At 33.4% G+C, this 26,319-nt stretch overlaps 1 protein-coding gene across 4 annotated transcripts in view; it reads left to right on the top strand.

Annotated features, from left to right (window-relative positions):
* The window catches only part of Iml1 (GATOR complex protein Iml1), a 414,032-nt gene that overhangs the window by 126,825 nt on the left and 260,888 nt on the right, over positions 1-26,319 (top strand). For 2 of the 4 annotated variants that reach the window (XM_090410644.1, XM_090410641.1), the window contains exons 15-18: positions 265-385; positions 6,724-6,971; positions 11,761-11,991; positions 21,556-21,735. In XM_090410644.1, coding sequence (XP_090266770.1) covers positions 265-385; positions 6,724-6,971; positions 11,761-11,991; positions 21,556-21,735 — 780 coding nt within the window. The remainder of the gene's footprint in view (positions 1-264; positions 386-6,723; positions 6,972-11,760; positions 11,992-21,555; positions 21,736-26,319) is intronic. The other 2 variants (XM_090410642.1, XM_090410643.1) reach the window with 2 other exon arrangements.

Genomic DNA, 26,319 nt, shown 5'->3' with positions numbered 1-26,319 from the left:
GTACGTGGACTCCCTCGAGGAGCATGCATAATAAAAGTAATTCCCCCCATTTTAAATGATGAACAAATATTTTGGAAGGTATAGTAAAATCAGTTGGCTTAAAAATTGAAGTTTACATATTATTTATTTAATTCATATTCATTAGTTATTTAATTTATATCAGTAATAAATTATTTAAGTATTACTGATAATAAAGTACATTTCTATAAAGTATCTATTTTGTTATCTATTACTGGTTAATTTAAAAAAAAAATTTATATGTAGTTTTTTATGCTGCTCGCTCTCGTCATGCCAGCCAACCAGATCCTACGTTTCCATCACTGTTTGATTATGATGACTATGATGGACTAGTATTCAAGCTACCTTCTTATACACAAAACTCTAGGTATGTTGTTTACTTTATCCATTAAACTTTATTGTATATATTTGTGCATTTTTTTCATTTTTCAAAGACTTAATAACAAAAGAGAAAAATATTTTTCATTGTGTATATTCTGTTTTTAAATGAATAATTCACTTAAAACTGAAGTGTTATCCTCTAGAGAGGGTGGTTTTCTTTCATCAGTAACATGACCAAATGTAATTATGCTTCATTCTGTGTAAGTTGTACATAGACACAGGTGAAAAATTATTTCATTAAGATAACAACAAATATTTTGATTTATGTATTGTGGATCGTAATACTGGAAATTAAACAACAATGAAGATATATAGAGAATGGAATCTCTCCTTATATGCAGTCACTAGACAGTCAGGTAAAAAACTGATACTGTTACCAATACCTATGCTATTGAAGAAAAACAATAAGCTGGGATTTAGCAATCCTGCCTAGTTTTTGAGTGTTTCTTGACAAGAAATTATATTTTTTAAAGTTTTTAACCTATTGTAAGCAAAAAAAAAAATAAATAAATAAATAAATAAAATACTAAGTGATTTGTGCAATGAGAGCAATTAACTTCACCTTAAAGTTGCCCTTTAGTATCCTAATAATGCAGAAGACAGCACCTTCTAGTAAGTGAATATTGCCTTCAGTATCCTACTGATAAGACCTCAATAAAAGATAAGCAATTAAGGAAGTGACTCTTGTTATAATGCAAGACATCATATGCTTCCTAGGAATTGTGTTCTATATTATGGGATACAAAGGATAAGTTGTAGTGAAGCCAAGTTTTTTTTTTTTTTTTACTCCCTCTCTCTAAATGTCAACTCTACATGTGAGCATTGCAAAAGTCTGGTACATCAGCACTATGTGTGTTACTGTATCATCCTGTTGATATATTTCTTGAATGCTGTAGTTCTAGAAGAAAACCATGAGTTATGCTACTTGAAAGAACAGGGGTAGACAGAATGAAAGAGTAAATAAGTTAATATGGGACTAAATGGTTATTGGCCAGCAGGGAAGCCATTCAGTTGATTGGAAACTGGGCACTTCCTCTTTGCGGAAGGTGTGCCTTGGGTCCTTCACTCTCACTACCTGACCCTATCCTTTACCTCTTTCTTAATGTTAAACATCCATGAAAGACAACATAAGAAAATTTGTTAGTGTGGTGGATTAAAAAAGATCTCCCTCAAAAAAAAAAAATAAAAACAAAATGAACAAAAATCCAATCCAAAAAATTTAAACAACAAAATTCCACACAAATAAAAATGACCAAAAACCATCTAAAATAAACACATACCCATTTCAATTAACATTTGTGGTCTCTACAGGATTTTAAGCAATGCAGACATCTGACTACTTGCAGACATTAAAACACGATATACTATTCTTAACTTCAACTAGCATCCTCAACTTGTACTGTCCACCTTGACTTTCCCAACTCAATCATCATAAGGATGGAACTTGTGCAGAAAGTCTGACATTCTTTGCCAGAGAATGACAAACTTTGGAATCCCTTCTTTATAATCAAAATTTCCCTGCCCCATTCATTTGCTGTCTCTGTTGCTCTTCAAATTCTGATAAACACACTATCTTTGCCAATATCTGTCTTTGAAACTTGATCTCTACATTTCAAATACCCAAACAGTGAGGACTGTCTTTTTTTGAAGACTTCTTAACATACACAGCTTAGAATGGCTTCCCTTCTCCATTTCTACTGAACAAGCTAGCAGAAATGCTAAAATTTTCACCGTCAGTAACAATCTTTCACAAACTGTCCACTGCTCACCAGAATACCTGATACTCCTCCCCAGTGCCGTAACTAGACAATGGGTGCACAGGCACAGGGCCCAGGCCGAATAATCAGTACAGTCATACCTCGATTAACGAAGAGGATGCGTTCCACGAAATTACTTTGTTAAGCGAAACTTCGTTCTCAGAGGTAAAAATACTATGGCCATAATAGGAATATGTTCATACGTAAAGAAATTTTTTTTTAAATAAGAAAAGCTTTATTAAATAAAAAGTCAATATTACATACCTAACAAAGGTAAAATCATGACAATCTAAAGTTGATTGTTTATGCTTTATTCTCTTTCATTTAACAATTGCTTATACAGATTTATTGCATTTAACACTGATCACTTAACAATAACACTTCTTCCTAAATCAGGATTATTTTCACTGAAAAAATTAAAAACATTTTCAATGTCATTCAAGCACCTTTTTAAATCTTTACTAACATTTTTTTGATAGGAACTTCTTTAATTTCATCTTCATTTTCTTTGGCTTCGTCGCTAACAAGTTTTTCTAAATCTTCACTGAAAAACCATCATCTGCTGCATTTAATAAATTTATTACATCCTCTTTGTCAAATTTTCAAAACCTATTGATTGAGCCATCTGGATAACTTCATTTCTAATCTCTTGAATGTTATTTTCTTCTGGCCATAATTTACACCCAACTCCAATTAAGCATTTCTGAGTGACTTCTTTCCAAGAGCTATTAATGTTTTCAATTGTGTCTTTAATAGTGTTGTTTTTCCAAAAAGTTTTAATTGACATTTACTCTTTATCTTCTAGTTCAATTAAATTGCTTAATGTGCCATGCAGATAATAAGCTTTAAATGTTGCTATTACTCCCTGATCCATTGGTAGAATCAGGGAAGTTGTGTTTGCTGGAAGAAAAACAACCTTTACAGAGGAATGCATGTGTCTAACATACTATTAAGATCGGTAGGATGTCCCGGAGCATTGTCCAACAACAAAAGAGCTATTTCTTCAAAATTATTTCTTTGGCAGTACCGTTTTACTTCTGAACAAAAATAACAAACCAATCAGTAAATAACTCCTTGGTAATCCACGCATTTCTATTAGCTTTTCACATTACAGGTAAATTCGTTTTTATGTTACCTTTTAACACCCTCAGATTTTCCGAATAGAAAACTAATAATTAATAAATTGACGCGACATAATCATCTATCCACAAACTTAACATTTTCTCCATTTTTTTCTAAAATTGGATTCCTTAAGCGCGTTAATTTTGCTTCTATAACATCTGCAAATTTCTGAGCAGACTGTTTTATTTTTTCTGATTGACTAAGTATGGTTGTTAAAGTTGACTGCGCTAATCCTAAAGAATGTGTCACATCGGATTTTCTTTCGCCCCTTTCAACACGTTGTACGATATTTAGTTTAGTTTCTAAAGAAATTGCTTTTCTTATCCTTGATTCTGACATTTTAACTAAATATTAATATTTACAAAATCTACAATAATGCTATCAGAGAACATACGTCATTTATTGCAATGCACCACACTGAATCATACCCTACGAAGTGTAAGCAATGGCTGAATTACGTGGATGATACACGAAACTATTAAAACAGATACTCCCACAGCTTGGGAGTACTTGAGTCATCGTCATTTGCCAGTCGGATGATTGCCGGGTGTTGACTTTCAAATGTTAATATTTTTATGTAAAATGTGGCTTGAAATTGCATACTTTGTTATATCGAGGCTTCGTTACCAGATGTATGACTGTATTATATTTTCATTTTTAAATTTTAAATTTTGCCACCATGGGGGCCGATTTCATAATGTTTTTTGGTTAAAGTTAAAAACTAACCGACCTATTTTTATCATATTTGTTTTTCTTTTTTTTTTTCCAAAAAAAAGGCGGGGGAGCAAAAATAAAATCTTGCACAGAGCCCATGAAAAGCTAGTTACAGTTATGCTCTTCCCACTCCCCTAACACCCTTGATCTCCTCTTTTTATTTTATGTAGTTCCTGCCCATGGAAGGTTATTAGTAAACCTATAGTGCATTTGTATTGTGGACGGGCTAAGGATTTGCCCTTTCATTTTTATCAATTTTATATATTCTCTATAGTGTTTTTTGAATTTATTTTTACATAGGTCAGAAACACCTCTAGAGACCAAACATGGAACTTTTCAAGCTACTTCAGGCCTCCAGTATGTGAAGTGGTGGTCTCACACACCGGCAAGGAAATACATCTCTCACCTAAAAACAATCACAAACATCCATACCCGTGGTGGGATTCGAACCAGCGACCTGCTGGTTGGAGAGTGGCTACGCTAATCACTTGGCCAATCAGACTGGCAAACCAGTTTTCTTGACATTGAAAGTTTTTTCACTTGGTTATGCTATAAATTAAAGATGCCAAGAAATTATATTTTTGGTTTCATCCTTTATCCAATTTTAAGCAAACAGAGTTTGCACATGAAGTTACTTCATGACTGAGCTACTTGTATATAGAGGCTAATGACTTCACATCAGTTGCCTTAGTATTTCATAATGCAATGCACATTCACAAGCAAACTTTGTTTACTTACTTGGATAAAGGATGAAACCAATAATATAATTTCTTGGCATCTTTAATTTATAGTATAACTGAGTGAAAAATCTTTCAACATCTATCTCTAATCCAGAGTATTCTAATAATAAGGTGGGACACCTTTTGGCTACTTGTATATGGAAATATGACTTCTGCATTACTTCAACCATGGTATCACTTCTGAGTCTGGCTCCCACTGATGAGACCTCAATAAAGGTCAAAACTGGACTGGGTAGTGGCCCTTCTCATAACATAGCATTATATATGTCTACAAGGATATGTGCATTGCATTATGGGATACTAAGGCAATTAATGTGAAGTCATTAGCATCTGTATATGAGTTCCCCCCAGTCCTGAAAATACTTCAGGCACAAACTGTGTTTGCTTACACTTGGATAAAGGATTAAACCAAGAATATAATTTCTTGATATCTTTAATTTACAGTTCTCCTGATAAATGCGCAGTAGATGTCATCTCTCCTGTTCGTAATTCAGGCCAGAAACTTATCCAAGTCTGTTTTCCTGCAGAACACACTTCACACAATCATTCATTGTCTGAGATCCTTTTGCAGTACTGTGGTGACAAATGGGATGACCTATATGATTTCTACACCTCCTTTCCTTGAACTGACTATGGTTTCATTCTTTGGATCCAGTCATCTTCTCCAACTGAATGACTGAAATAATTTGCAGATGTCTGTAGACCAAAACTTCAGCATCCCACTCAGCCTACAAGGAAACACTCAGTAGCTACAAAAGATCATTGAATTGTCCAAATCTCACTCTGCCTCCTTTTCAAATGACAGTTGTCTTCTGCTACCTTACCAATGCCATTGGTGCAACTTTTGCCCATCATATTTCCACTTTTCTCAAATCTGAATGGTCATTGTAACTTCACCCAAAAGACAAGGCTGACCTGGTATCATTCTTTTCCAACTCCTCATCAATGATCAAAACAAAGTACCCCTAGCATTACCAAGAATTCTGGTGGTAGGGCTTATATGTTGGTTATTCATATCTGAATTTTTTTAGGAAATTACAACAGACTAATATTAATTAAAATAAATTTAATTAATACTTCCAATATTTCCACACAGTCAAATTGCCATCATCAGGGAACAGAATATAATAAATCACACAGACACTACACTAAGTGATGAAGATGAAATATGTCAGCTGACAGTAGGCCTAACATCCTAAATAGTGCCCCTAGTGGGCTAAATTGGCATACTTGGCTGTTGGACTGAAGTTCGGAGGATGAGAACTTCCCAAATTTGGGGAATTTTTATGCGACCAAGTTTGTTGAGGTAAGGTTAGTTATTAAGGCAGAAGCAGATTCAAGGAAAAGTCTTCTGTATTTATCATTGCTGTGATGGAGTAGCATACTCTGTGGCAGGTGTCCAAAGCATGTCAGCAAATCTTGAGTTGCTGTAGTGATGGAAACAGATATAGTTCTTATGTTCAGCAATTTTGATGCTGCATGACTGCCTCTTTTCTTCAGAAATTTATCATGATATACCATTGAGTTTAATAATAAGGATGAAAAGAGGTGAATAACTGTAAACCATCTAAGTTTTTACTTTGAATTTGAAGGCACATAGAGTTGCTTTTCAGTTGTATAAGGATTTTATAGATATCATTTGGAATATATATAGTCTCTGTAGTTGATCAGTAATGGTAATGGCCTTTGTGAGGAACTTTCTATGAGGACTTCCCAGCTGACTGAGTTAGCTGTCTTGTGCAGAGGTGAAAAGATTTTCCACTTGGAAACAGGTTTTTCCTCCCACAGGACAGACAAGCAGGCCAAAGAACACACACACACATAAGTTAGAGATATTATTAGATATTAGTTAGAGCAAACTATGCAGATAGGATTAACTGTCCTCATGGCTTTAATTAAGTTTCTGCTTGGCTGTGACAGGTCATTGAGCTAAGCTGTTAAGGAGATAATGAAAAAATCAGAACATAATGATGTCTATTTATTTTTTCTAGCCTGACACATAGCCTTCGTCGACTACCTCGACGTAAGGAGACTCATCCTGTAAACAACCAGACAAAAATTACACAAGTAGCACAGCAAAGGAAGATATCGGAAGATAAAGATACTTCAGTGTTTACTCTTTCTGAACCCTCTCCAGCATCTTCCATTTTATCTTATTCTACTTCTGCAGCCATTGCCATACCTCATCATACAAAACATGGCATTAACTCATCCTCTTTATGTACCCAGGCTTCTGCAGGTAAGCAAAAAAGTAGTTTTCTTTTTAGTAATTCGTTATATACGTCTTGGATGGGTACACACACCCTTATAAAAGCCACGTGGAATGGTGACTTATTGTACATTGACCAGTCAGATGTAACATGAGTTAATGCCATTAACTTATTCTCTTTAAGCACCTGAGTAAGCAAAAGAGTAGTTTTCTTTTTAGTAATTCATTATATTCCATAATCAATTATACTCATTGGAAAACCATGTAAAATGGTATCTCTTTTGTACATTGACCAAGTCAATGTATAGTTGCATTGATTTAGTCCTTTCATGTGTGCCAAAGAACCTCCATCTCAGAAAGCATATGCACTTTAATTAGAAACACCTGGGTTTGAATCCTATTTGGATGTGATAAATAATTTGCACGTTTTTCCTCAAAATGAAAGTTAAAAAATCATGGTGCAAGATATATATGCGGGGATTTTTGAAAACTAAAGTTTTTCAGGAAAAAACTAAATTGATGTTTATAATGAAATCCTCAGTATTCATTATAATTAATTGCTCCTGTCCAAGATGTGAGGAACCTTTATCTCATCTCTTTCAAATAAAGGTGAGTTAGCTGGTCTCATAGTGTTTTTTTTTTTTCACCTGGAACCTCAGGTGTTTCATCTCTCGGACCAGGCAAACCGGCCCCATGAACACACACAAATTTACAGTCATAAAATACATATACTTAATCCCTCATTAAGTGAGCTAAACCTGTCCTAATGGATGGGGGAGAAAGGGGGGAACCCCAATACAAGTAGTATTTATCCAAACAAATGAATAAATAAATCGCTCACATTATCTATAAAATGAATGCATTTAAATTTTAATTATCAACGTTATTTATGCGATTGGCCGCTCACCTTCATCACACGATATATTTGAATCTATAGTGACAATGCTTCTGTAATTAAATTAAAACAGTTTCATTATTGCTTGTTCTTTTGCCATTTCGGAATCATAAGATCACCATGATTTAAAAAAACTGGAAATGGGTATGACTTACCAAGAAACTCCTATTTGCTATTTCTACTTTCGGTCGCAAGAACAGTTTCCTCATGTGCATTGTCAATCTACTTTAATAGCATCATCTTTGTTCCCATCCAGGGCATTTAGAGATATTGGTTTTTTAAAAAAACTTTGGCAATTATTTTTGATGAATTCATCTCCCAAGCTCTCAAAATCCAGTTGCACAACAGTTCTAATAATGATCTCTTAATCTTCTGTGCCAGAGTTAAGTCGTAGATGCCAGCTGCCGTCTACTCTGTGTAGAATTTTCATACATAGTCCTTGAATAGTTTGTTGACCGATACATCCAAAGGCTGTAGACAAAGTGTAAGACCACCAGGAATAATGGCCATATCGGTCTTTACATCCAAAGGTTCTTACTATTTCTACCATAACAACATTCTCTGTCTATTTCTTAAAGTTTTAAACTTTTTTCATGTGCAAGGTATATGCAAATTCTTTTAATTTATTTTTTCATAAAGTAAAATCAGGGGTGCAAGATATATGCATTTTATTTGAGTAAATACAGTAAATTAGCCAGTCTCATATGAAAACAAGGCAGGGCTTTTCCTCTTACTGCTAGAAATTCAGTACATTTCACACACACACACACACACACACACACACACACACACACACACACACACACAATTGATTCTTCTTCATTCTACATAGCTTAGATTATCCAAGAGACATTCTTGACAATGTATTGCAAAGAGCTAGTAATCAAACAGCAAATTCTGCTTCATGATTTCCAGCATATTTCAGTAGTACTACAGTCAACTATCATTTAGTAAAAGCTGCTATAACAAATTTTTTCACTACTACCAAAAAGTCCCCTGCCATGCTAATATATATATAATGAATTATTCCTATAGTCCCTACTGGTTTACTATAATGAGAGTTGCCTACATAGGATTATGAATTGGGATTTGTGACAGCCAGAATAGTTTTGGAGATAGATTTGTATTCTTCAAATTGTTTGAATTGTCTGAGAAGTTTCATCCTAGAAGAATGTCTTCGTGACATTGCGATGAAAGACTATTATTAATTGTTCCTATGGGCTTTGCAGGGGACTTTTTGGTTGTAGTGAGAAAATTTGATTCTCATAGACAGGCTTATACGTCGGTTAGGCATTTCTAAATCACTTAGGGAATTGAAGAACGTACACAAGTACAGCCATTCTGGTCTTGCAGACCATGCTCTGGATACACGCCATGGAATATGGTGGAAGAAAGCTACAGTAATACACCGTAGCAAATACAAATTCAAAAGACTATTTATGGAATCAGCCTCAGCTTAAGAAACGCTCCAAACCTCAACAAATTTGGTTGTATGCGACTGCCCCAAATTTGGGAGGCATACATCAGCAGACCTTCAGGCCAATGGCCAAGAACACCTGCTTAGCTCGCTAGAGGACACCATCAGGACTTCTAGGAGAATGATAGCTTCATATCTTCATTCTCAGTTACTGTGTTGTAGTGCCTACGTGCACGTGCCTTTTTGTAAGTTCCTTTTGAAAATGGCAACGTGACGTTGCCGAAATATCGGAAATATTTATTAAAGTATAATTTAATTTATATTCGTATCTATGTTGTTCAATTCCCTAAGTGATTTAGAAGTGAGAAAATTTGTTATAGCAAAACACAGAATATAAGAAAATAATTATTATTTATTAGTTTATTTGCTGATATTTTGCTAGTACTATATCCAGCATCTTGAGAACACTAACATAGTTTGTTACAGTACAAAAAACCACAACAGCTTGGTATAACAGTGGACTAGTTAAAATAAATTGTAACAGACAACACAACGAACCGAAGTCCTTATTGGCACCATCTATTGTTGGATGAAGAGAGAGAAAAAACAAGTATTAATTAGATCTTAAAATTCCTGTTGTAGCTATTCTTTATAAATGTTTATGCTCATTATTTGATACCCATTATTCAGAGCTCGCTCATCATAGCAAGTTGTTACAGCTGCATTTTTGAGATTGCGGATTGACCCATAGATTTTGTGTTGGGTAGTAGTGGTGGTGTGAGGAGTCTTTGTGTATGCATTGGCTTGTGTGTGTGTGGAGCAAACTGTGAAGCAAAGACAGAATGAGGGAAGATGTGTGACAGGTGTTCCAGAAAAGAAATAACATTATTCTTTTCAATCTCAATTGTAAATTGAATGTGTTTATGTTGTTTATTCTAGTGGCTTAGTAAGGTATTTAAAGTTTGGTGGCTGTGGTGCCAAATAGTGAATCTATCCTCAACATTGAACCAAACTTTGGCTTTTAGAATTGCTGAATCTGGGGCTCATTGCAACATATAATCCTAATAAGAAAAGAAGAACACAATGACACATTAAATTCCTTCATTATGAAAAATGAGGCCATGTTTGGAAAATGTATACCACAGAAATTGATTTGAAAGGCACCCAGTCTCTTTATCTTGTACCAAACTTAGTATGAAAGAAAATTCAGAGAGGTCTGTGAGATGCAAATTCATTATACTAATTTGAACAAGAATGATGGATTATCAGTTCCAAGGATCTGGAAACCCATCTTCAACTTATATAGCACATAGGAAGAATAGAGCAACAAGATGCAGAATTCACTAAAAACTTCCAAAAAAATCTGGTCAGCGGACAATAAACAGAACTCTCCAAAATATAATAACCAAACTCTCCCTAAATTTAATAACATTAAACTCTGAAGCAAAGACAGAATGAGGGAAGATGTGTGACAGGTGTTCCAGAAAAGGAAGAGCATGATGTAGTTTCACTTATTTAAATGTTTATTTATTATTTTTATTATCATTGTTATTTTTTTATTATTTAAATTTTGCCCTTCTTTTCTTTCCCACACCAGAGGTCAGGAGGGTCAGCAGTTAGTTACACTATAGCTTACTAAAGTGTATTGTACTGTGGTGTGTATATATATATATATTCCTGATGATTACCTTGATAAAAAGATTCTAACATTGAGTGTTATATTATTTTAGTTTTAAGTAAAGTAATTGCTCTAACAAGGGAGTTTTGTCTCCAAAATTTGTACACAGCGAATGCTGACTACCATATAACCATGAAAGAAAGACATTATAAATAATAGTAATGATTGGGTTTATTTGATAAAGAAAATTAAAATGCACACTAATAAATAAGAATATATATGGCTTCCTTATGTTAAAAAATATAAATGTAAGATCAACAAATAAAAGATACAAATTAACATGTAAAGTGATAGGGACCATTGCAGCATGAACAATTGAAATCCCATGGAGCCAGTGGAGTGTGTCATGAGTCATCTGTTTCCTAGCATTGTTTGGAGATGGTTAGCCTAAAAGTTAAAATCAGGAGTATAAAACAATCTAATTAAAGACTTCTAGATGTCACTTAAGATTAGTCCTTGATTTTTGTTAAGCAAACCATCTGAAAAAAAAAACAACATTGGTGGATTCCTTTATCTGATGAGAAAGTTTACTTCTAGATAAAGTATAGAAGCCTATGACATCACTACATGATTAAGTTTACATTATTATTCTCCTGTCAAAATTTCCCTCCAGATTAGTCTGTTATATCTCAGCACCCTGATATTGTATATTTTGGTCTTCTAATGCACTTCTGACTGAATCAATCCACCCAGAACACATTCTAGTATGTAAATTATAATTAGTTAATGGGAAGTATCAAAAGATTTCCATTAAAATAGAAATACTTCTTGTTTTATGTACTGTGCTAACGATATCAGATGAGCATACTTTTTTTTTTCCCCCATTAAGAAGAAGGTGAGAAAACTTATAAAAGACCCCCTTCTAAAGATGACCTTGATTCTGACATTTCACCACCCTATAGAACTATTGTTGGTAGTGCTGGATCACCTATTGAACCCCTTGTTTGCAAGCAATTACTGTTACGTCGACCCAAAGCTTTAGTGAATCCTTTCGATCCTTCTCACGTTACAATCAAGTTAACATCAAACCGAAGACGTTGGACTCATGTTTTTCCACTTGGTGAGTTAATTTCAATAACATTTTTTAATAATATAGTTGATAGATATGATTTTGTGTCATCTCTTTTTTGATTTGTCTGTTAATATTGACTCATGGCTGGCAAGTTACAGAATTTAGTTATATGCTGTTAGTCTTAGTAATTTTTTCACAGCAGACCTTGGACAAAAGAATATCTAACTATTCTGCTTGTGAAATAGTTAAGTCAAAACTGCTTGCTAAGTGTTTGTATCCTAAAAACTTAGTAGCTGTTTGAAAAAATGACCACTAAGTTTTTGCTGCAGTGTCCCAGGCACCACAGCATACAGTTTGGGAACTATTGCTGTAGTCACTTCTCCAGTTAATGAATTAACTAGAATATTAAATATACATGTTTTTTGAGTTTTAAAGTTTTAATATAACTTATTTATTCTAGTAGATAAATCAATTCTTGTTAAACTGTGTTTTATTTGTATCCATATAAGTAATATCATCTATGCAAGATATGTTATTTCATCTGTAGTGAAATTCAGGAAGATTAATTACATAATGAATTGAAATTGCACTTCAGATGATTTGGATTATCTAATAGCAGTAAAGAGAAAGCTGTGCTGCTATTAGCTGTGATTATCCATTTCATCTTGCTATTAAAGACTTCAAACACTGTCCGCATGGTTAGCCTAGCGGCTGTGCACTTCGCAACCATATGCCTAGGGAAGGAGTGTCATAGGTTCAATTCCTGTTGGCAACGTGAGGAGCTGAAGGATCTTCCTCAGCCATAGCCAAGTTAGCCGGTCTCGGGCATGGACAGTAGGGTTTTCCCCCCATTTTATCTGGTTTTTCATCCCGCAAAGTAGGCAAACCGGCCTTGAGAACTCAACACTACGAACTTACGATACACGGGGCATAGGGCTGACCACCTTATCCTGTGAACGATTGAGGTCCGAAGATTAATAAACCCTTGACACCACAAGGTAAAAGAGGGTAAAAGGAAAATAAAATGCGATGAATCTGTTAACAAACATTTGTCATCGGTTTACATTGCTGTTGATGCCATTGTTGTATAGTTGATGTTATAATATCATAATACATATCGGAATCATTATATAATGATATATTCTCATTACACATTGCTTCTAACTTTCTGGATCACTTAATCCTCATTGGATAACAGTGTATTTGTTGGTTTAAGATAGGCATTGAAACTAAACATATTGTAAAATCTCTCACAGTAAAATTCTATATAAATTTCTGTGATTGCTTTTACATAGGTTTTAAATCACATAGAAATCTGAAATTGTAAAGTTTTAAAACTATGTAATGATTCTACTGTTAAGTTGTATACAATGATGTACATTGAAAGTCTATGTGTAATGAAAAATAAGGGATTAGCCTGGATTATGTTTGGCCCAGTAAGTTTGAAGGGTCATGAAATGTAAAAATTTGCCACCAAAACTGAAGGTAGCCCAAGTGACGTCATCAAGTTCTCAGAAGATCCGGGAAGTTACAGCTAAAGAACAAAGAATAAACAGAGCTATTAAAGGGCTTTAGGCTCTTGGAGCACGCTCTCTCTCAGTTTTGCTCGTGTTGAGACCTTGACTCCAGGCACGTGACCCCAGGTGTGGGGGGAAGATCCAGGAGAGGCCGTTATCTTCCAATTTATATCTAGTAGTTGCCGGAGTTCATGGCATCCTCAATGGTTCCAGTTTACCGACGGAGAATCAATCTACGCTGTTCCAGGAAACAGTTTTCTTTCCCAGGCACTTGGCGGTTTGCACTTGCAAACTGCTAAGAGATTATAGCCAGTGCCCAGGAAGAAAGGCAAAGTGTAGCAGAACTTTCGGAAGTTTCATCCAAGTTGTTAGGACTGTATATGAAATGCAAAAAAGTGAGTAAGCTCTGCACTATTAATGTTGAAGTAGTTGTACTTGGAAATTGTATGTATCCTTACTTGAAGTTAGATTGAGATTAATTAATTGTTAAATTGCAGGACTAGAGAGAGAAGAAAAATGTTAACTTATGTATGCCTAGATAGAATACTTAACTGAGAATAATGTAAGAGGTAGCCTCAGATAGCTAAGTGTTATAAACAAGTTGATTAGGTGTTGTATATATTATGTCTAATTGTATGTGTTGCAAGCGATAGTTTTTTAGAAGCTTATGCTTCATATTTATCCAATACATTATACAATGAATTTAGTTTAAAATAAACATATTTTGTTTGTATAAATCTCCTGCCTGATCTATCAGCCAATGCACTGTTTCCAAATAAATATCGAACCTGCGAACATACTAAAGTGAGAATCGCCACGACTAACTTTTAAAGAATTGAGTATATCGATGTAGATCTTACATATGTTCGAACCTAATTTCTTATGCTGTATACATAATTTAGAATGGCACAGTCGTAAAACATAAATTTTTCAAAATTATTCAGTGGGAGTAGGCAACCTGTCGTAGTGAACAGACAAAAACAATAACAGAACGAACATAGGTAAGAATAGAAGGAATTAATTGTGGGGCCTAAGATAAACCAATTGTTGTCAAGTTGAATGAAGTGAAGATTTAGGGTTAGGCATAAAGTGTACATGAGATCTGAATAGAACTAAAGGAAAATTTTGTGGACAAGAAATTAAGCAATATTAAACTAGGAAAAAAGAAAAAACATACATGTCGCCATAGATGCAAACATTTTACAATGGCACAGTCAACAGGATTTAATCCACTAAATTAAAATTGATTAATTGTGGATTGAGACAGTTTTGGCAATAGATCAGGAAGTTAGAATTTAAGAAATTCAAGAAATTGTAAGGTTGTGAATCATGAACAGTGACATTACCAATTGTGACTCTAATAATATTAATATGATGGATGACAAGGAGTTCTTAGAACTGTAAAACGATATTCTATCGTTCTCTGGGGATGAAGTGATGACGTACTTTCATACTAAAGATTTCGGGTTTGTCGAGGAATTAAGAAAGATAGGAAAATGGTCAGACTTCCAGCTTCAGATTCTCTTTAGGAATAAGCTGGTTGGATAGGGCCAAGAATTTTTTAAATTCGTCTCCCATTCTTAGGGACACCTTGGAATACCCAAAGTTCAAGGATACTCTAATATCCCAATATTCCAAGGTGAGAAACATAAGCCCCAATCTCTGGAAGTTACAGAAATGCACTCAGGGAAACAAGGAAAGCGTGACAGAATTCTACAATAGATTATTAACCCTTGCTAATAGTCTGAGTGTTTCCAGAGAAGAAAAGCTGCATTTAGATTGGGCTGTCTTCCATCAATTTTGATTAGCGTTAAAGGAAGAACTTAAAGAAACGATATACAAGAAAAAAAATTAAGAACTTATAGGAGTGTTACCTCGCAATTAGAGAACAAGAGGATAGGCTTGCCGACATTCATCCTGCCTCTAACTCCAGTCAGAGGAGCCAATTGATAAAGCACTATGTGATATTTCTTCAGATGTGGTTAACCGGCTTTGGTTCCAAAGAGCACAGATACTTTTCAAAACCAAACCACCTCCTCCAAATTTGCCTTATCCAGAAATTAAGGCCTTACTCTCTCTCCATGGAAGAAGAATAATTTTATTATTACAAAGACAGACAAAGGGAAAGCATTAGTAGTTAAAGATTGAAATGAATACTATAAAAAATTAAGTCTAATATTTTGTGACTACTCCATATCGTTTTCTTGCTAATGATCCTACTACAACCCAGATTAGGAAATTAAACACACTTATGTTTCTAATTGGGACAAGTAAACTAAGAAGAAACTCAAGTTACCATGGGCATCCTCATTTATATGGACTGCATTAGTTCTTCATGTTATAAAATTGTAAAATGCCTTTCCAAATTGTTTTTGGTGTTCATGGGAAATTCCTCTTCATTTATCAAAATAAAGTTTTCAAAATAAACAAAAAAAAGTTCTCATTTTAAAGGCAGAATATCAGAGCTCACACTTGGATAAAGGATTAAACCAAGAATATAATTTCTTGGCATCCTGCCCAGTCGATTTCCTTTTCATCCGAGATATTGCGTTTTTATTCGCAAATGTTCCTTTAGATGAAATACTTCACTTCCTCAAGCAAAATTTTCTGGCAAACATTGTCAGCTTCTATGACTTTATCATTCATTCTGGCTACTTCACATGTCAAAATAAACTTTACCAACAAATTGAAGGCACATCAATGGGTAGTCCTCTTTCTTAGATGCTAGCTAACTACTTCCTGGAAAGATTTGAACAAGATATACTGAATAGCATTCTTCCTAAGCAATCCTCATAATATGGATATGTTGATAGTGTTTTTGCAGCTTGTCATGGATCCCATGCAGACTTACAAGAGTTTGTCAATAAGATCAATACTTTTCACCATCATATCCATTTCACTCTTGAGTTAGAAGAAAGCATTCAGATTCCTTTTCTAGATCTCCTTCCTATTACTTTGTTAACCAGATGGTACCCTTTCACTTCTCAGTATTTAGAAAGAAAACAGACTGAACTTTACATTCATGTTTGCTTACGCTCGAATAAAGGATTAAACCCAGAATATAATTTCTTGGCATCTTTAATTTATAGTATAACCAAGTGAAAAAACTTTCAAATCTAAATAGAAATGATGGACTTAAATTATTCCTTTTATGGAAAATAATTGATATATATAATTATTAAAGCTTTTCAACAATATATATATATATATATATATATATAATTATTTTATTATTTATTTATTTATTATGAAATCTTTACTTGAGTTATTTTACTAGAACTGCACTTGGAGGTGTCACGTAATAATTAGACCATGGTGCTCTATATCTTGTGCATGTGGTTTGTACATCATTGTTGAACATACTAGTTTCTGTTCTTGTTTAATTTGAAAGTCATACTGAAGATGTCTTGATACTAGGGGATAAATTTTATACTAATAAAAATATATAAATTAAATCCATTTATATTATTTATTAATTACTGTGTGATCATTTTGCAAGTGTGTATTATCCAGGTGGACATAATGCAATGATCAGTGTTACAGGTTGAGACAAAAATAGAGGTAGCTGAACTCAAGGTGCTGAGTATATTAAGAAATCTCAGTGTGAATACAGCTTTTGGGTTGGATGAGATATCAGCATATGAGTTACAAGTAAATGCAAGAGAATTACAGTGCTAACACCATTTAAGTGTCAGCAGTATCAGAGTGCCAAGAGAGTAAAAAGAGGGCAACAATAGTACCATTACACAAAGGAGGATCCAAGACTCAGCTTTGAAATTATAGAACAAATAAATCTTAGGTGTGGTGGTTAAGGTTTAGGAAAAGTTGATTAATGGCAGAATTCAGGAATGAGATGATAGGAATGTGATATTCTTTGAGGGGAGGGGGGAAATGCTATGGCTTTGTGAAAAAGGTCTTGTCTTAGTAATTTACTCACTTTCTAAGACAACTGAGGTAAGGAAAAGTGTTTGAGATGCATTGAAAAATAGAAGACCGAAAGTACTTACTGAAACATAGCTGTGAACATTCATGTTTCAGTCATTAGTCCCAAAAAGTCTGTGGGAAGCTATAGTCGAAAAGAAACTTTGCAAAACATGGTTTCAACAAGACAAATGGAACCTCACATATTTTCATATATAATCCTTGAGTTACTTAGTATTTGTTTCATTAGTGCTGATTTCAGTGAAATAGCCACTGAGATCTTCAGACTATAGACCATCTGATGAAGGTTTTTAAAGGACTATTGGCATATTCAAATCACTCTCATATACTGGAACAGCTAGCTCAATATTCAGCATGCAGTGGATAACATATTATATGAGATGTGCCCACAACAGATCATGTTCAATAATATGATTTGTTGTAGTCACCTGTGTGCAAACCAAAATGGCTAACATTCCACAATTTTTGTAATTTACTAATTGATACACATTGCCTATGGGTTGCATTTCATTTTTGAGCATCCTACACTACACTACTTAATAATCTTCTTGCTGGTTAAACTAAATTATTCTACATTAATTCTTCTTTATGCGTTATTTGGTAAGTTGAAGAATTTCTAGAATAATATAATATAAATACATAAACAATCAAAAATTCAGAGGCTCCAAGATATTGCTCGCTGTTGCTTTCACATACTTGCCACCCACTCATTGAGTAAAATCCTATGAGAATTTAAAAGGAACCAATTATAGCATCATCATAGTGCAATTTTTAAGAGCAAGGTAGTCTCATTACATTCATCTATCACTATAACTAATTCTTAGAGAATAAAAGGAATATTTTTTATGTATAGAACAGTGGTTCTCAATTTATTTATTTTTTTCCTCAGGACCCCTTTACAATCTTAAATTACTCAGGACCTCATGAGCTTTCATTTATGTGGGATGTATCATCAATGTTTACCAAATTGAAAATTAGAACTGAGAACTTTGTAAAATAATTCTTTATTTAATAATAACCATAATAAAATCTTTACGTACTAACATAGCATATTCTTATGAAAAAAAAATTTTTTTTTTTAATCATGTTACTGAGATGAGTGGCTTTATTTTACCTTTTTTGTGTATATCTTTAAAGCCTGGCCTAACAGATGATAGCTGGATTCACATATCTTCTTCAGCATTCAATCTGTTGTGATATGTTTTGGTTGAAGCATATGAAGAAAATCTAGGATCACAAAGATAAGTAGTTGGAAAAGGGAGGAGTATTCTAATGGCCTTTTCAAATAATTGAAGATATTCTTCTTTGATGCTGCACGAAAATTCAGGAAGTGGTAGTTTGTGAAAATCCTGTTGCAATGTGGAATCTGAAGCCATATCAATGAGCTTTTCATAATCTGCTGCATTTAAAAGCTATTGGTTTATCTTGCACTTTGAATGGATCTTTTAATTATGTATGATTTTATAACATCATGTAGTGGTCATTTGAAAAATAGTGGTTCAGGAAATCATGTAGATCTTCCAAATGTTGGCACATTTCATTGTACAAAGAATCATTTTCATTAATATCATTTGTAGTAAAGGTACTATGTGTTCTTGCACTAGTTTTGTCTCGAGGCAAGCTCAATCTTGTGACCATACCTGAGAACTGTGTTATTAAGTCTCCCTTCTCTCAGCACACTAGCCAGTTCGTAGAACTCAAAAAGTTTATGAAATGGTTTGAAAGAACATGGAGGAATCGGCTGAATCACACTTATGGGAATAATTGTTGATAGCTAGTAAAAGCACATTAGAATTAATGAGAATAACTCAGTTAATCTTTAGAAATGCTCATACTTGTATATGCAATTCTAAAAATTCTAGTAAACAAGAATAGGCAATAAACACTATCTACTACTCGTCAAAGTGACAAAATCACACCATGTAACCTTTTGCAATACTCAAAGAACCTTTAAGGACGTATTGGGTACCGATGGGGGTCCGTGAACTACACTTTGAGAAACATTTACACTGTAATATAAAGGAATGCTTTTTGAAAATAACATTTTCTACAAACTCACTCATGATAATCAAGTTAATGTCTGAGTTATCGTGAGTGAGTGTACTGTGTGTTTGTTTACTGCAACAAGATTGGACAACCATATTACAGTTCTACAATGTTTCCTGATTGTAATAGCAGTTCTTTGTTCAGACCCATTAATATTGAGAGTTGCTCTCAGCTTAATACATGTATTAATTATACTGGTAACTAGACATTTAAGGGAACATGCCTAATGGACATTATTTCTTCCTTGTTAGAAGGAAGAAATAAAAATCAGGAAGAGAAGTAAAAATTGGTTGACAACAGTCAGAGCTGATGAGTCACATCAGTTACTGTTGTCATAACTGACTAAACAAAAGAGAACACACTTTTATGAATTTTATGAATAGTTAGTAATTATTATTATCTATAATATTATTATAGATAATAATATTTATCATGTTGATATTTAATAGAGAAAATACATATCTAGAGAGAATAATTGGAGACAGCCATTCTGGAGAGACCATGGCATGGTCTCTCCAGAATGGCTGTAGTGCAAGTGGACATAGTTTCTATGTTCCTTCTGACAAATAGTTGCTGATCTTCCTATTTGTCCAAAGTAAGATGATTTGCTGTAGTTCTTAGGATGGTCTAAATGATGGAGAGGATCTTTTGGTGAGCAGATAAGTAGCTGATATTTGCTATGGCTTAAAAGAGGTATATACTTTTTAAACAATGAGATTTTTTCTCAAATGTTTCAGGTATGGGGATTGGCTATGGATTTTTTGTTCTGAATATTTTTTTGGGGGGGGGGGGGGATGATGATTTGGGATGAGACACTCATTACAAACTCATTCCTTATGAGTTTGTAATGAGTGTCAACTGCACAGTGCATTAAATTTGTTTGTGTATTACTGCTATATATTAAAAATTGCACATTTAAAATTTGAATATTTAATGATTATTATAAAATTTATTACAAATGCAAACTTTTTAAAATTTTAAATATTAGACCTAACTGAAAAAATTGTAATTTTTTCATATTAATGTTGCCCTTTTTTCTCCCACTATAATCTGTAAAATTGCAAGTGCTGAATCAATTCACTTAAATTCATGCTTAAATCTACAAAAATCTATCACCGTTTGCATAAGTTCAAGTGATTGTACTATCTAGACATTTCTAAACAAATGCCTCTGCAACTTGCTGATGTCAGCATCAATTTGTCCAGATGATAATGGCTAAAAGTAACCCTCCATTCATTTTGGCTAAAAGTAACCCATTCCAACTTAAAGCAATTAAAGTTGGAGACATTGGAGAAATTATGAAATAAAATAAGTGACAAGTATGATTTATTATATAAATTTTTTTTGTCATACTTTCAAAAATTGTTGACTGTAAATTAGAAATTCTGAATGGAAAAATTTTGTGTGTGTAGTCTAGACATGTGCACACAGCTTAGAGGAATTATTGATCATTATTGAGATATATGCTACATAACATTCAGCTTTCATTCACAAAAAAAAGTAAACTTACAAAATTTCGTACTGTTAGTGTGGCATAAGAATCAGATAAGCTGGAAGGAAACCTATTTTAACAGGCTTCCTAATATATTTCACCTTTTAAGCTTGCTACATACCTTTAATAAGCCGTGTGATGGTTTTTTCACACTGGACAATAAAATTCATCTACTATACTACCTTTTGACTTGTACAAATATTCTTGCTGCAGTGGAATTAAAACCCATAGTCCATCAATTGTCAAGTGGCAATGCCAGCAATGATTTCCTTTCATACAAAACTCAAAATATTAACATATGTCAGATAAGTTTTCTCTGGAAGTTTTGCAATTTGAAATTCATTTCTGGCTCTTGCAGCTGCCATACAAATTTGGAATTTGCAGTATTCTTGTAGCATAAATGCAGAGGATATAAAGGTAATGACTGTTGATTTGGCTACAAAATCCTTATACTATTTTCATATAATTATTAAATTATACCAACCCAGAAAATGTGTGTTATTTACATTAGAAACAGTGTCTTGATATATATTTTATTTCATTTGAAAAAAAAAAGTATTTAAATATAATTAATTAATTATATAAATTTTCTTGAGCTGTTATTTTCTCTTTTAGGTCCAACTGGTATCTTTATGCAACAGCATCATTATCAAGCCATTCCCCAAAATACAGCAGCTACTTTGATGCCAGCCAATATTGAAAAGGAATCTGTTTTACATTGTGATATTCATACAGAAATGACATGTATGGAACGGAATCACATTAAACAAGAAGGCCAACATGAAGGTTGTGAAAGTATGGTTTTGTTTATTTATTTCATTTATTTTCTATATACTTAGCTCAAGCAATTCAGCAGTTAAAAATAGCAGTTCAAAGTAAGTTAGAAATGTTTAAGGGCATGAAATATTTTTATTAGATGGATGCTAACTTAATATGGTATTTTTTATGACTAAATACATTCAATTTATATTATTCAGCAATTTTGTTTTAAGCATGAAATCATAGCTTTCCTCATTCTGGGATTCTCTTTTTTCAAGTACTCAGTTGTTCACATAATACTATCTGTCATAATTTTCTCTGTTAATACTTCTTTTGAGCTTTTCTTTTTTGCATAGCAATCATCTCTTAATTAACTGTTCAGAATGTTATTTTCTGGCTTTTTTTTCTTTATTCTCAAATCACATATCTCTTTACAATCTGTCATACTCACTAATTTTGTGAGATAAAATGCATCTAAATGGTGAGATAAAAGTCAGCCATCATTCTCCTTTCCTTTAGTGTTACACGGTGATCAGCATTCATCTTAGATAAATTATGGACTCTACAACTGTGTTAGAAATAATTAGTTTAATTTCCCGACATTTCGACCTTCATATTAAGGTCATCATATATACAGAGACAAGCTATATTACATTTCGCACAGTATGCTAAAGAGACAATAATTTGATCAGCCGTTATTCTACTGGCCTGACCTTTAGTGACCTCTAATTTTATTTTATTTTCACTAGAGGTCAGGCCAGTAGAATAACGATTGATAAAATCATTGTCTCTTTAGTATACTGTGCGAAATGTAATGTAGCTTGTCTCTGTATATATATGTGTATACTTCAGATGATGACCTTAATATGAAGGTCAGGAAATTAAAATAATTATTTCTAGCACGGTTGTAGAGTCCATAATCAGCCATCATGCTATCATCTCATCACAAATCAAGAGGATGAGTTCTTGGACTCCTTGGAGGTGTCGTAATAATAATAATTCAGAAGGTCATCAACAGTCAACTTCTGCTTGAAGGCCAATGAGAAATAAAAACCAGTATGGAGTCTACCACTTTTGATACACAGTGGGTCTTCTTTCTTGCATTATCTGCCTTTGAACTCAAGCCTTGGAAAGGTTTGGAGAAAAGTTTTGTTTTGCTTCTTCATGTTTCCAGGATTGGATTTTGATGAGATCTGACATAAAGTCCTATATAACAAATTACCATCTTATAGTCTGCACAAAGCCCAGGACTTTTGGGAAAATCTGAAGAGAGAAAACCATTCACCATGACATACCAATTAGAAAACAATCAGAGAAAAAAACTGGTAATGCAACTGAAGTAGTTTTGGTTTGCATCTTTTCCAAAGATTTGAAGTATTCCATTCATTTGGCTACCCCTCTCTGTATTCCAGATAGTCTTGACATATTTTCCTAGATATGTTTATAATCTCCTCACTTTTTCTGCTTAGTTATTTCAGTTATCTCATTGACTTTCATGATGTTTTCATTTAAAGATCTTCATTGTTTTGTAATTTTTCTGTGGTAATTGGCAGTCTTCATTCATAATCATTTGTATCCTGTAAACTTTTATTATATAGGTATTCGTCTTTTCAAACAGATCATCATAACTGTTCCATCTAGTAGTTACTTCTAAATTTTAGATAGTGCACCATTCTCATCTTCAATAAAGGATTCCTTATGTATTACAGCATTTTGCAAGTTCTTGACAACTCCACAAGCATTCTTCAAATAGCCTTAGTTTAGAATTTTGTAATTTTCCTTGCATCTGTCTGAGATCCAATTATTTTTTGATTTCCTTATTCTTTACTTTCATGTTAATATCTCTCTGGAGAGATCAAACATTCTATTCATGAGTACATCTTGAAAATGGTATTGCTTCAACTTGTTGCTAGATAACATAGTGAACTGAACATGGTGGTAATGCTTTAGAGACTTCCATGTTAGCTAGTGAATAATGTTGTTCTATTCTGCCAGGTGTGCCTGGAGGGAATCTGAGTAGTGATCAAATAATTGTCAAATCAATGATCAAGTCATTGTCTCTTCAGAATTTTTCCACCAGTCCTGGGCTCTGTGCAGACTATCATAGGTGGCACACTTACTTCTTCAGAGGAGTCTATTGAAATTCTTCATGTGTATAAGGGATCAATATTCCATGTATACTCAACTAGAACAATGATGAAAATTTAAGCCAAGAGAAATAGATTACAATCAAACTGTCCGCTGCTACAAATTATTTCTGTGGTCCATATGAGTTTGTTGTAGTGGATAGTTTGCCATGGTGAATTTCTTTTAACAAATTATTATATTTTTGCTGCTTTGGCTGGGAATTTTCAGGAGTTTATTGTAGTGAATGATTTTGTTAGAGTGGTGTTTGCTATAATAAGAGTTGAATATACATGCAGAAAAAAACAAACCTCTAAAACCTTCTATATTCACTTCTATATACATGGTCTTAATTTTACTTCAGCTTCATTTTCATATCCAGTTTACAAAACCACATATACTATTCCTAAGAAAAAGGATTTCACTTCTTCAATCACTGCTCACCTCATCTCATTTACTTTTTCAAAAGTGGCATTTGTACATTTGTTCACTCTACTGTGCCATGAGAAAGTTTCCAGCTTAGAATATTTTTGCTTAGAAAGCTCCATCTCATTTCATCAGATTTCTTTGCTATCTCTGTATTGCTCTCCTAATACTACCAACCATCCAGCTTTCCCAATTGTGAAGCTATCTTCATTGGAGATGTTAATGTTCACAATTCCAATTGACTTTTCTTTTCTAACTTACTGATCTAGGAAGTACAGTTAGAAAAGGAATGCTGAGGTATTTGCTGTCACCAGTGATCATGCACAAATTGTTCACTTGCTTCCTGAATGCTAGATAATCTTAGCCACTCTCAAACCATCCCAGTGTAAAGGTACCTGGATGGTTCTATCATCATTACCTATGTGGAAAGTCACTCTTCTTATTCTTTCAGATGTATGCTGATTGTAAGGACTTCATAAGCTGTCATATTAAATTTTTATGCTGAGATGGAAATTATATTTTTTTGCCGTAGTATATGCAAACAGAAGTTTGGCATGAAAAATATTCATGACCTGTGCTATGTGTGCGCACAAAGCAGATTCATGTTTGGTTTTTAGAGAAGGGTTTCTGGATTATGTAATCCTTAAGTCAACCCATGGCACAAATTGTAGAAATGTTTACCACTGGGTTAATAAAGTATATTATAATTGTTGAGAAATTATATTCTTGTTTTAATCCTTTACCCAAGCATATTATAACAAAGTTGGTGCATTAAGTATCTTCATGACTAATCTGCTTGCATATAGAGGCTGTTAACTTCACATCCAATGCCTCAGTATCCCATAATGCAAAGCACACTTCCTTTTGGACATGTATATTGCTATAATATACAATTATAATCTCGTGGAATTTTGCACATTTTTTTTTCTATTATCAAAAAAAAAGTATAAAAAAAGAGTATTGTATGTTTATCATCATCAAGAGGAATTTCTTTCATTTACAACAAAGAGAAATATGAAGGAGGCAACACTAGAAAAATGTTTTATTTATCAAAAAATATAATTTATAATGAAGAAATATAAACTGATTGAATTATAGCAGTATAGTGAAGTTATATACTTCACAGTTAAAGCAGTATAGTGAAGTTATATACTTCACAGTAGTAATGAGTATAATAATGTTTTTGTAATGATAGTTAATTTAAAATGTTTTATGTGAAGATATGTGTACCCACTGATTGAAACATCTGGCTGTTATACTCCAGTTCCCTTAAATATTTAAATTAATTGAAATTAAAGGTATAAAAATTAATAATATACTTATTCTTTATTTAAGAAGTGGTTCTATTATTGTGTGCTTTTCAGCATCCAAGTTTTAAGTTACCTCATTGATGGATAGCAGAATTTTGTAATACATTCTGGAATACTTCTTTTGTGTGGTTCCACCCCACAAAAGGTTACTATAAACCTATAGTACATTTTGTACCATGTATATTCAACTAGAAAAAAATGATGAAAATTTAAACGTAAGAGAAATAGATTACTGTCTACTATGTGGGTGGGCTAAGGATTTTTTTTTTTTTGCAATTTTTATCAATTATATATATATATATATATATATATATCATCACTTTCCTGATATAGGTTGTGGTGCAATATTGTATGTTAATATTTTCCTGAGTTGTTTTCTCTCTTTCTGTGTGCTGCATATATAAGTCTGTTATAGCTAGAGATAGAAGCTGACACATCCAGAAATGGAAGAGTTCTGTTTCTCAAGCATGAATCAGTTATTCTTGCATGTAAATTGTTTAAATAAAATATAAATTCAACAGGATTTCCCTCGACCCTAGCCATATGAGCAATATATGTTATTAACATATCTCGCTCACTTTTTGGATTTAGGTGGTATTTTGATCGTTTTAAGGAATTCAAATAAGTATTGTCAGTGTATATTTAATACTTTTTAAAGGTATTTTATGTAATCCAAATCCTGAGGAAGAGACTAATGACCCTATGAAAGTAGCCAGTAAATAAATCAATAATGCACTCTACACATACTGAGTAATTTCAT

This window comes from Typopeltis vanoorti, chromosome 20, assembly GCF_054136105.1.
Source record: "Typopeltis vanoorti isolate ZY-2024b chromosome 20, IOZ_Tvanoo_1.0, whole genome shotgun sequence".
NCBI lineage: Eukaryota > Metazoa > Arthropoda > Arachnida > Uropygi > Thelyphonidae > Typopeltis > Typopeltis vanoorti.
This window is presented reverse-complemented; position numbering and strand designations above follow the sequence as displayed.